The following is a 13,472-nucleotide window of genomic DNA, read 5'->3' as shown; positions in this document are numbered from 1 at the left end:
ATAGTATTCCAGATATATCTAGAATTTTTTGAAATGATAATATAAATCCTGATCTTTTATCCATGTTTGTTTCAAACTTTCTGCACTGTAATCTAAATAGTTGTCTAATTTCCACACTACTTATTAGAAATGCTTGTCAGTTTCTCACATTTTCTTCCATCTTAATATTTGAGAAGCAAAGATTGCTCGCAACTCCACAAAATGCATTTCAAGCCTTGATATATTTTACAGAAGCTACAATGTACATAATTTTAAAGATATTCATAAAATAACAATAATTTGCATTTTCCATTAAAGAGAGTTTGCTGCATTGTAAGATGTTACCGACTAATAAAATATTTCTCTGATTAAACTTACACATTAAATATATTTTCTTGTTTAGAATATCAGTGTGTATATCCAATGTGTTTCTGGTAATCTTAATATTTGTAAGAAGCCCAAACTGGATTTTGTCTTCAAATAATTTCGTACGTATGAAAAAAAAAAATATTTTAGGAAATAAAATGAAAGTTAGCCTAGTACAAATATTAGAATGATCAGAAACATGTTTAATATGCAGCCACTAATATTTTATGCAGAAAAATATATTTGATATGTAATTACAATCGTTAAAAAGTCTATGTTATTTGATAACATCTTATAAATTGCTGCAAACTCAGGAATGTCCCTTTAAGTTCTGTAAATTTGGTGGTATCTAGCTTTGTCAGTAGAGCACTCGCCTGAATGTTTGACATCCAATAGCCAATGATTAAATGTCAATGTGCTCTAGTGGTGTCATTACACAAAACAAACTTTAACTTAACTTTCATTCAGTAAATTAAAATTATTCTTTTACCTGTTATTTAATATGTTATTGATTGTTATACAGGGTATCATTCGTGCACTGTGGGACTTTCAGCAACAGTTAATAAAGTTCAATGTGAAGATTTATGTGCGACGTGCTGGACCAAACTACCAAGAAGGTCTACGCAGTATGCGAGAAGTTGGTATGAACAGTTTTATTTTCCAGTGTTAATGAAGCAACGTCTTTTAAAAAATTTCTAATGTTTGGTTTTTACTTTAAAAAATTTGACTTTTTAAAAAGTTATTTTAATTGATGTTTATGACAATTTACTATAAACATTCTTGTGATATTTATCCCATCAAAGTAAAAACAATATATGTATGTCTTTTGTCCTGTGTTAATGATTTTATTTATTTTTCAGGAGACAATTTGGGAGTTCCTATCCATGTGTTTGGTCCTGAAACCCACATGACGGCCATTGTTGCCATGGCACTTGGCAAACGAGACATTCCGATCCAACAACCGCGACTGAAGACAACGGCTAATTTTCTCCTTCCTGACAGCCCAGTTGTAAGTACTCAGCTGATTTTTAATTTGTCAGTAGTAGACCGGCCTTGGTGGCGTCATGGCAGGCCATCGGTCTACAGGCTGGTAAGTACTGGGTTCGGATCCCAGTCGAGGCATGGAATTTTTAGTCCACATACCGACTCCAAACTCTGAGTGAGTGCTCCGCAAGGCTCAATGGGTAGGTGTAAACCACTTGCACCGACCAGTGATCCATAACTGGTTCAACAAAGGCCATGGTTTGTGCTATCCTGCCTGTGGGAAGCGCAAATAAAAGATCCCTTGCTGCCTGTCGTAAAAGAGTAGCCTATGTGGCGACAGCGGCTTTCCTCTAAAAAAATCTGTGTGGTCCTTAACCATATGTCTGACGCCATATAACCGTAAATAAAATGTGTTGAGTGCGTCGTTAAATAAAACACTTCTTTTTGTCAGTAGTACTGCAAGGTTGCACCACAGTCACTGCAATAAACACTGCTGAAAAGAAGCTGACTAATAGTTAAAACAACAAAATATTAAGCAAATTGTGACGTGATACTGAACAAAATGTTCCCTGATCATGGAATACAGTTTCGTCATTCAGATTAAATTAGGATACTGTACAATGCTACAACCTCACTTCAAGAAATTTTTTTTAACCAATGCATTTACCACCATTTTAGGGATTATAATTCTTATGTTATAAATATTAACATAAAATGACAGCAGAGTGCTTTAGGTCTAATTTGGGCACAGTGTGCAGGAGTACAGGGAAGATTGTTTTTGAGAACAATAACATAAATAACAGTTTAACGGGTATAGGCAAAGATGAAAATGCCCCCAATTTGCAGACAGGACCCGGGATAGACATGCTCGAAATCTTAGTGGTATATGAGCATGTTAAAATTAGCCATCACCATCACCAATTTGCTAAAGGATTGTAGATATAAAGAAATACATTTTGAGTTAATGAAGCTATTTAATACTTAATATTTGATGGTTTTGAGGTTAACTAATTTAGTCACAGTGGGGCATAGTGTTGAAGCATTGCAGATATTCAGAAATGTAACTAATGCTGCACAATTTTAAAATATTAGACAGCTAGTAGTTGCTAATAAACTTTTAGTTTATCAGAAGTCGCCGATCAAGATTTTGAAAAAAAAAATGTCCATGATGATCAGAATCATATCTCTGTAAGTTAGATCAATGAATTAATATTTTCTCTAAGTGTAAAAACAAAAACTAAAAAATGTAATAGATACAATTTTTTTAACAAATGTGTGTATTTTTTTATTTCCTCCTTTTTACAGCGATCAAAGGTAATCACTTCAGATAATTAGTGTGTAGATGTTGTTTGTATTGTTGCTTGGTTTTACTTCCTTCAAGAGTATTTTACAATAGGGAACATATTACATGTATGTTGGTGCTGCAAGTTTGTGTCATAGAACATATTTGGTCTGGTGAATTATTCCATCATCTTACACAAGACTTGATATTAGAATACATCCTAAGAAGCCAGTGTCTCTTGTTTCTTAATTAGGTCACCATGACCTCTTTTCCATGTTACTCAAAAGTCTAATTTAATTACTGTTTAGTGTTGATGTTTGCATTATTGATTATTTAGTTGTTGTTTTTTTCTGTTTAAAACCATATTATTATCGTGCATGTTTATCTATATATAAACATTTATTGTCCAGTGAATATCAGAGCTGTAACAATACAGGAGGTAGCGATACGATAAGTATCCCGATATTTGGGTCACAATATGATACATATCATGATACTTAACTTTTGATATCAGTCATCAGTAATTGAATTGTTTAGTTCAAGTTTATGAAATATGATGACTTTAATCAAAATTTAAGACATGGCACAAACTGTATTACAGGATAGTTTTATTGTCAACCTGACAATAAAATCAAATTAAAATGTTTCGAAATACTAATGGGAAGTCTTCAGAAAAATGAACGTAACCTGCTTTGCTTATTCAATGCTGTTCAATGGAATTTCAGGTTTTTCTACAGAAAAATCAACTTGTTATCATGTTTAGCTTTCAGTGCAGACCACTGGGCAGTTACAGCATTCCCTGCTGTACTGAAAACCAAAAATTATTAAAACATGAATGTATCGTATTATATCGCGATCCAGCTGTCCTGAATCGATGTATTATATCTTGGCCCTCGTATCGCAATACGATACTGGATCGCTGTATCGTTACAGCTCTAGTGAATATCCTCTGCTCTATGTGGTTAGATCATCATGATAATTAAGGCCTGACAACACTGTTTGTGTTATTTTGTTAATGTGTTGGTTTGTACGTCGGCTGCAATTGTAAATGTGTCAGCTTATTTTATTAAATATTCATTACTTTAAAATCTTTGAGTGGCTTAATATGGCTTACTCTAACATTACACTTTACTGCACTTGTATAATTATAATTATAGTTCAACTCTTTTTTTTGTTTAATATAAAAATATATTAAAAGTTTAGTACCATGCAATTGATCCACATTGTAGCTGCAACAAATGCCAACTAAACAACATGGTTATCAAAGTTTTTTCTTAATCATTCTATACAGGAATGAATATTACGTGTTTGAAAAATGTTTCTAAAAGAGATTTACATGTAAGAAATCTAATCAGATTCCCATGTTAATCACTGTAAATAATTTCTGAAGTACATTAAAAAAAAATTAAATGTTGTAGTAGTTGATCTATTTCCACCATACTCAAGCTAACTAAAACACCTTTAGCTTCATGTTCACATTTTGCGTTTATCTCTATTTCTCACAAACTACAGGTATAAGCCTACATCAACGAAACTATATTTGGCAGCGATAGACTCGTTAACTAGCAGAACGACAGTGGCGTGAAGTCACTAATGATAGGTTTAGCACTGAAACATACACAGTGACTAACAAAATAATGTCTTGTGATTAAAATTTGACCAATCAAGATTATAAGAAGCAATATCTCCTAGGAGAATATTGTAGGAGATATTGCAAATTATAGTGCCAGCGATATCTCGTACAAAAGCTTTTAATAGATGATAAATATTTTTATTGGAGTTTCATTTTAATAACAGCATTTCATTATCACAGCCTTCAATTATCAACAGTATCAGGGATTTATCCAGGATTTCTGTGGATCTGAACACAGTAGGCCCCTTCCCAAAAAACGCACTAAAAATTCTCAATTTCTGTACTGAAAATTCCCAATACATATAGAGTGAACTCTTGTCTATTCCAGACTTTGTATTTAAATTCAAGCACAAAAGAACGGTTTATGTATTAATTACATGTAGCTCTGTTTACACCAGCACACAATCTTACCACTACTGTCGGCCAGTGGTCACCTTTTAAACAATGACGGCAGTTCCCTAGTAATTAGGACACCAAAGTGTTATGAAATAATTGCTCCTCATTGAAGGCTTACTAACCAATGAATCACACCTGTTGTAATGGGTGTAAGTAGCAAGATAAATCAGATTATTATTTGTATGTGTTTATACTTGCATTGCAACATACCGATCTGTTTAAAACAATAAAACTATAAATTCAGACCCCAGTTTCATGTGATTTTAATCAATAAAACAATGTTAGTTATTCTGCTTGTTGTTTTAAATGCATTCTGGTTTGAACACATATTTTGATTACAGTCAAATGCTAATATCCCACTTTCAAAAGTCGGGACTGCATGAACATGTGTTCTAGCCCGCTTCTCAGTTCTTACTGACGACCCGTCATATTTTGTTTGTTTATCTTTGAGTTTTATTGGTTTCTTAGAAACGCATAGATCTTTCGTATATCTACCAATTACTAAAACAAGCATTGCTTAGCCTTACTATTACAGATGTCTTGCATGTAGTCCAAACGTTTGGTTACTATGACATTTTATTTACATTGGTATTTTCTGATCAATATATCTCAAGAACCGTAACTCTGGACGAACTCTGTCTACACCGGCATGTTTTATCGGTCCCAAGTAAATCTGGTTTAGACAAGAGTCTACTGTATTTAATTATGTCTTTTCTAATACATTAATTTAACATAGCTGTGCTGCATCATTCAGCAAGGTTTCTAGATTATGGTAGCTCCACTCCCATGGCTAGTAATATTCAATGTTGGGCTAGTAAATAACTACTATTGCCATGCCTGATGGCTAGTGAGGCCAAATATTGCAGTTAAGTCTATTTTATAAATATGAATATCCTGCCCCCACCCAATCCCTCAGTGTTAGTGTTTTTAAGCTCTATCTCCCTCTTTAGGTGACATATCTGATTATTACTATTATTTAGTAAAATTTTGTTAACTTAAAGTAAAGTATAGGGCTAGCAAACTTTAAAAATCACTGATCCCATGGCTAGTGGATTTTATAAGAATTCTAGAAAACATATCCTAAAAACATATCTCATCAGACATGGGATCCTGGTGAAAAATCCTGGATAAATTCCAGAGTATAAATATCCATGTAGCACATGGTGTGCATTTTTGGATGTTGATCAACTTACCCTTTCATCCATTCATTAATTGTACAATTTAATACACAATAGTACATATTGTGTACATGTGTATGATATTTTTATTTACCACAACTCCAGGCATATTGTATACTCCAAAAATCCTTTTCTGGATCACTTCCACCTCCCCAGATATATAACAAACTATTCGACACCCTAATCAAACCGATCCTTCTCTATAACTGTGAAATCTGGGGCATTGAACTAAATAATAAGATGAAAATACATGACCCTAATAAACTACTAGACATTTTAGAATCAGAACCATTCGAAAAAGTACATATAAAATTTAGCAAATTCAACTTACAGGTAGGAAGAAACACAACCAATATTGCATGTAAAAGTGAACTAGGCAGATACCCACTAATAAATGAAATAAATCAGAAAATTATAAGCTACTGGGCACATCTACAAAATCTACCTCAAGAACGCACACTTCTACTTGATGCAGCTCAATATAGCAAGCTACTTGATAACAATAACAAAAACAGCTTTCACAACTACACAACAAACATGCTTAAGAAAAACTGCGTCGACATAACAGCTATTGACACTACACCAAAAAACAAGAAAACTCTCAACAAACTAGTAACTGAAAAACTACAACACAACTACAGGCAATACTTTAAACAAAAATTAAAAGACTCCAAAAAACTGTTATATTATAAACACATAGTACGACCATATCAACTTGCCCTATACCTCGAAACATTAAATAATTGTAACCTAAGAAGACATGTAACTAAACTTAGAATATGTGCACACCGCCTCGAAATCGAAAGAGGCAGGTATCACACTATTCTCAGAAAAGACCGACTCTGCAAGCTTTGCAAAGAGGCAGTGGAAGATGAGGCACATTTTCTCGTGGACTGCAAACAGCTAGAAACGAACAGAAGAAAATATTTTATTACACTCGCACAAGAATTCCCAATATTCCAAACACTAAATAAATACGAAAAATGTTATTATATCATCAACTGCCCTAAAACACAACTCATTACAGTCGCACAACTCTGCTCAGATTTGGACACAGCACGAACTAGCCTTCTAACTAGACCCCCTGCCACTTAATAATATTTATTTATTTTAATTAACCAAATATCGAAGAACAGACAAAAGACAATAGAACCTGTTACACTACATGTACTTTATTAAACAAGAGTTGTAGTTTAGGTGTTTTTTTTTATGTTGGCGTTTAATTTTATGTACTTTATTTTTGCTGGTCAACCAGACTATGTTTTTATTATACATATATGAACATGGAAATAAAGTTATTGTATTGTATTGTATTGTATTCTGAGGTTTAATTGTTTGGTCATGAAATAATTTTATTGTCAATCATTCATTGGTTCATATACCTTTGTTTGACACCCTGATGCCACTTTCATTTTCTACTGGGGTGCCATTAATTTATTTCATTTCATCTACATATCATTGTTTGACACTCAATAGCTGATGTGTTGGGGTGTAGTTTGTCTATTTGTTATTCATTTGTTCGTTTTGTGTGTGTGTTGCCCTGGGCGTATGTGCATATGTTTGCTTGCTTATATGTGTGTGTGTGTGTGTGTTTGTGTAAGAATAGTTGTTGGTCACTATTATTAAGTTTAATAACAGTTGACAGATTTCCTACATGTAGCACAAAATTATGACCATACAAAAAACAAAACAGAATCTCTTTAACTTAATTGTAAGTAACTTTCGTATACATATATACATGTACATGTGAAGCCATATCATATGAAATAAACTGGAAAAAAAGAAAACTAAGCTAATGTTTTTTAAGATAATTATGGTAAATAATAAAAAAAAATTGGTGACCTATTGCTTTTTGAAGGTTGCTCTTACAAATTATTATCATTATCATTGTTATTATCATTATCATTATTATTATCATTATTATTGTTATTATCATTATTATTATTATTATCATTATTATTGTTATTATCATTATCATTGTTATTATCATTATCATTGTTATTATCATTATTATTGTTATTATCATTATTATTATCATTATTATTGTTATTATCATTATTATTATTATTATCATTATTATTGTTATTATTATTATCATTATTATTGTTATTATTGTTGTTAACAACATTTGTTAATTTAGAAAGAATAAAAGTGTTGGATACAAGTTTGCTAATGTCCAAGACCCTCTCTCGTATACATACAATAAAAAAATGTCACTGCATTATTAACTTTGATAGGGACAGGATGTAGCCCATATGTAACGTGCTCATTCTAAATTTTGCTATCCCATCGGACATGGGACCCTGGTGAAAAATCCTAGATAATTTCCTGACAGCAGCTTCCGAGGCCCTCTCCCGAATACATACAGTATAAGACTGCTTTATAAAGTGTGACTAACCATGTGCATTGTGTTTCTGTCAGCAATCGTGCAGCAGCAGCCGGAGTAACTCGTCCGCGGATCTGGAGAGTATGAACACCTCGAAGAACGCCCAAGCTGCAGGCAAGGGTCACGTGCTGGGAGAGAAGGACATGTGTCTGTTCACTGCGTCCACGAAGGCCATCGTCTGGGGCATGCAGCAGCGTGCCGTGCAGGGCATGATGGACTACGACTACGTCTGCTCACGCAAGGATCCGTCGGTCGTCGCCATGATCTACCCTCTCACGTATGTTACATCCTCAAGTAACCTGGGCTAGCTCTGGCATTCTGCCAAATTCGCCAGTTACAAATTTCAAAAACAACTTGCGAATTTTATTTTAATTTGGCGAAATAATTTTATGTGATAATTTATATTTTGATACAGATTAACTGGGTTTTTGCTATATGTGAAGTTTAATAAATAATTTGTGTGATAATTTATATTTTGATACAAATTAACTGGGTTTTTGCTATATGTGAAGTTTAATAAATAATTTTGTGTGATAATTTATATTTTTATACAGATTAACTGGGTTTTTGCTATATGTGAAGTTTAATAAATAATTTTGTGTGATAATTTATATTTTTATACAGATTAACTGGGTGTTTGCTATATGTGAAGTTTAATAAATAATTTTATGTGATAATTTATATTTTGATACAGATTAACTGGGTGTTTGCTATATGTGAAGTTTAATAAATAATTTTATGTGATAATTTATATTTTGATACAGATTAACTGGGTGTTTGCTATATGTGAAGTTTAATAAATAATTTTGTGAAATTTTCTGCTGACCCACAGTTAGCCCTGAGTAACCATGAACCGGCCTATTAACGGGAAATGGGTTTCTGCACACGTTGCATTGTAATGTACGATCGATTTGATGAAATAATATTTTACCTTGTTCATTTTATTGTTAAAATCAACCAACAAATGTTAATATCCATGCCATTTTCTGTTGTGAAGAGATTAAAAGTATGTTGTAGTCTAATGTTGACATTCTTCAGCTACTCCCTTAAACCAGGCTATTGTTTTTCAAGAGTTGACGCTTGTCACGTGACGTCATCAAAAGTCTTATGCAATGAATCTGTATAAAAATATTTTGAATGTCTACTTTATCGTTTCTTCATTTGTGCACTTTGTTTTTGGGAAGGTTTCCTTAATTCAACAAAAGTATTTTGATGTCAGGGTTCAATCTTATGCAGATTCCTTAAAAACAAGTCAAACGTAAATAGACTGGTTTGTTGGGTAGCCCGGTTCACCATTTTTCACGATACTCTCTGTCAATTGATGTCTTGGCAGAATACATTGTTATGTTTAAGTAATTCAGAGTTGAAGTTTTCAAAAATGAGTTTTAAATGATATATGAACTGTTTTTGATTGATGATTGATAAGTGACAGGTCGTAGCCCAGTGGTAAACATGCTTGCCATGCAGATTCGCGGTCAGTCTACATGTATGTGTAATAGTAATGTATTGTGTGTAATTATAGTAATTACTTGTATATGTTCGTTTTCTTCTTTTGTAGTGGTGATCATAAACAGAAGTTTTACTGGGGACACAAAGAAATCCTTATTCCAGGTTAGTGTTGTACTGTACAGCAGTGTGTGCACCAAATGAAATGCTATCATATCGGCTGCAAATTTAGTTTGTAACTGGTTGAAATGTGACAAATATGGTTACACACCATAATTGAACAAATCATCTCATGTTTATGAATGACCAATAAAAGTTTGATCCGTAATAAAATTGGCATAATCAGATGTGCCAATGACAGGCATGCTTGAACAGTTGTCTGACGGAAGCATGCCAAAAATTACCCCAGCACACAAAATGCTTACTGTAATGCTAACTGTGATGCTATACCTTTTTTTTTAGACCTGTAAATGTTACATGATTCTTTTGTTTTTGTTTTTTTGGTTGGGTTTTTTTTTTTTTTAAGATTGTGTTTGTTACTTATTTTTAGTCTCAGAGGTCTGTACTTTTATTCTTTTTAAAATGTCAGTATTGTGCTTGCAGTGTATAAAAACATGGCTGATGCGATGAATAAACATCCCAATGCTGAAGTTCTTGTTACCTTTGCCTCTCTCAGATCTGCATATGAAAGTACAATGGAAACCATGGACTTCCCACAGGTATCCTAATATTTCAGTTATATAAATCTGTAATTGTGTTCAGTATATCACCATTTATACGTAGATATTAAAACATTTATTTCATAGTTTTATAGTTTTCTTTTACTTTGAAGAGCTCTTTTTCAAAACACGGTAAAGCCGTTTTTACTGTTTTGATAAAAATTACAGTTTCTACTTAGGTGGTGTTAACAAACTTCTTTATTTCTGTTATAATGTTTAATTTGAAGTATTAAAATAATATGTTAGCAAAATTTGACTAAGACAGCTGTTTTTAGACTAAATATTATTAGAAATATTAGGGCCTGCTGAAACTTAAATGAGATTAATTTTTTTTTGTTTAAATCTATTCAATTTGACTCAGGACACAAAATTGTGCATCAAGTATAATTGTGTTTGGTTGATTATTCATGCAAGAATCAGTGGTCTGATAATAGAGGTGGTCATATTACAGAAGTGAGACACAAAAACCTGGTTATTGTATGCCCTGTAGCTAACAAACTACAATTGTGAATCTTCATTAGACACTGCCATGAGCAAAATCAAGGCAAGCTGAAGATCACCCTCCTGATATGGTGCTAGGCGAGAAATCACACACAGTCTCAAATAAAATACATTAATTTTTTTTTTTATTGCTAAGCAATTGATTTACCACTCTCCTAAAACTTTCCAGGTGAGTGTGGAGACAAATGGAAGTGATCACTTGCCTTTCCTAGTGAAGATTGTCATTTAGTAAAATTGGAGCTTGTGTTTATTGAGAATGTTTTCTGTTTCGACAGATCAGAACCATTGCCATCATTGCTGAAGGTATTCCCGAGAATCTCACAAGGCAGCTGATAAAGAAAGCTAATGAGAAAGGAGTCACTATTATAGGGCCAGCAACGGTGAGTGTCTAGTGGGTGCTTTCACATTATTTATGGAGAAGAGGTGTGCTGTTTAGTTCCAAGCAATAACCTCTTCTAAAGGGGACAGTTAAGTTTCAAAGGGAAATTGGAACAAATGTAAACTTTTGTGGCATTTTCTTTTCTTTTTTTTCTTCTTTTTTTCATCATTTTTCTAAGTACTTAAACCCTACCATTGTAACAGTTACACTATTAGGTGAGTGCTAAACCCCCTTTACGTGTTTTTTTTTTTTTACAAAAATGTTTTGTATTTAAAGAAAGTATGCAGATTATATTGACTTGAGTTAAATATTTGGTTTAAAAATGTCTTATCTAGGCATTATTTCTATTAATCATAACCTATTTACATCTTTTCCACTTTTTCTTTTCATGTTTAAAAAACAATTTATATTATTTTTAATATTGAAAGTATTGGAAGGGATTATGTCACAGATTGACATAATTTGCTGACTAATGGACTTTAGGTGTCCACTGATATCCACTTACTGAACTGACCATATGTTAGTTGTAAACTAAAGAGCCATAGTTTAAAACATGTTGAGGTGTCACTGAACAATTTAGCATTTCTGTTCTTTCCGCTGATGTAAATATGATTTTGATGTAAATCATGTTTTGTTATCTTGCAGGTTGGGGGCCTAAAAGCAGGATGTTTCAAGATCGGGAACACTGGTGGAATGTTGGATAATATCCTGTCATCAAAGCTGTACCGGCCTGGCAGGTTATTATTCTATTACTATTACTAATTATTATTACTTTTTAGTAGTAGTATTAATATTTTTAAACAATTGATATTTGAAACTGGAAATTAAAAAATATATCTATTGAATATTAATTTACTATTTTTGGACTGAATTCTATTATTCTGTTACTATAATTACTAATTATTATTACTTTTTATTAGTAGTATTAATATGTTTAAACAACTGATATTTGAAATTGGAAATTAAAATATATCTATTGATTATTAATTTAAATTTTTTAGTCAAAATTTCCAAATGTTTGACATCCAATAGCTAATGATTAATTAATCAATGATATCTTGTGGTGTTGTTAAAAACAAAGTTAACTTTTCATCTGTGATCAGTAATCACGATATAAGTTGGTGTTGTTTGTTTTTGTTTGCAGTGTAGCCTATGTGTCTAGGTCAGGAGGGATGTCCAACGAGCTGAACAACATCATAGCTCTCAACACTAATGGAGTGTATGAGGGCGTGGCCATAGGAGGAGACAGGTGCGTACAATCAGGGTTTCTGCCATAGGGTACAACTGAGTAAAATTACTTAACCTAAAATATTGCAAATAAATGCATACATTTTTCTAAGTAAAAAAACCTGCTGTTTAAAATGTATCTAAGTGCGTGAAATGCAGTGTCTAATTTCAAAAGACTTCAACCCATAACCAACAAATAGGGGCACTTATAATCTGTTTTATTTTTTATTACGTATCCTCAAGTTATTTTCTGGCAAAACGTGTGCAAGTGACCTGAGACCACAATTAATTGTAGTTTTATTTTATGTTGGGAATAATGGCTGGGGAGCTGCTTTGTATTATTAATTGTTATAGTGGATGTGTGCACTTTGTTTCTATTGAATACTGAATACTGTCAAGCACAGCACCTGGAAGTTATGTGGTATTTGTGTAAAATTCATAGTAATGGGTGTTATTTGGTCTGTTGGACCAGAATCAGAATCCAGTACAAGATAGCTTCATCTACAATGTTGTCATAGTAGTCGGACATTTCTGTTTCTTTGGTGTTTTCGCTGACATAGTTGCCACAGTTTCTGGTGCTGTGTTCTGGTCAGCGTTCAACCAGTGCTCGGAAAAGAGCACATAATCGTTTGATCTGTCCATTGGGTTTGAAATTCCCATCTTCAGAAAGCTGTATGCAACCATCACGCTTGGTATCTGGTCCCACGCATCCTTCACCCACTGGGCGACAGTGGGGAGGGGTCCTCTGAGTCTGCTGCCAGTTTTGGTCACCATCCACTCATTCCAAACATTTCTTGCATTAGACTTGAACAGCTTGTTCAAGCTGACATTCAGAGGTTGCAATACTAACATACATCCACCCGGAATGATAGCATGTCGAATATGCATCTCTTTTAACTTTGTTGGATCACATGGTTTTGTTTACATTGAGAATGAGATAGCGAAAAAAAGAGCTGGACAACAGGTGTTGTCCTTTGAAAGTCTTTTGGCCCCATG

The 13,472-nt window shown here is 33.1% G+C and overlaps 1 protein-coding gene across 3 annotated transcripts in view; it reads left to right on the top strand.

Moving 5' to 3' along the window:
• Positions 1–13,472, top strand: part of LOC121381892 (ATP-citrate synthase-like) — a 57,251-nt gene that overhangs the window by 26,857 nt on the left and 16,922 nt on the right. For 2 of the 3 annotated variants that reach the window (XM_041511289.1, XM_041511288.1), the window contains exons 12-20: positions 869–986; positions 1,206–1,354; positions 2,635–2,643; positions 8,240–8,481; positions 9,763–9,815; positions 10,254–10,369; positions 11,146–11,250; positions 11,895–11,986; positions 12,394–12,498. In XM_041511289.1, the coding sequence (XP_041367223.1) occupies positions 869–986; positions 1,206–1,354; positions 2,635–2,643; positions 8,240–8,481; positions 9,763–9,815; positions 10,254–10,369; positions 11,146–11,250; positions 11,895–11,986; positions 12,394–12,498 (989 nt within the window). The remainder of the gene's footprint in view (positions 1–868; positions 987–1,205; positions 1,355–2,634; positions 2,644–8,239; positions 8,482–9,762; positions 9,816–10,253; positions 10,370–11,145; positions 11,251–11,894; positions 11,987–12,393; positions 12,499–13,472) is intronic. The other variant, XM_041511291.1, reaches the window with a different exon arrangement.

Source organism: Gigantopelta aegis, chromosome 9, assembly GCF_016097555.1.
Source record: "Gigantopelta aegis isolate Gae_Host chromosome 9, Gae_host_genome, whole genome shotgun sequence".
Taxonomy (NCBI): domain Eukaryota; kingdom Metazoa; phylum Mollusca; class Gastropoda; order Neomphalida; family Peltospiridae; genus Gigantopelta; species Gigantopelta aegis.
Note: the sequence above shows the minus strand (reverse complement) of the source record. Positions and strands in the feature narration are given on the sequence as shown.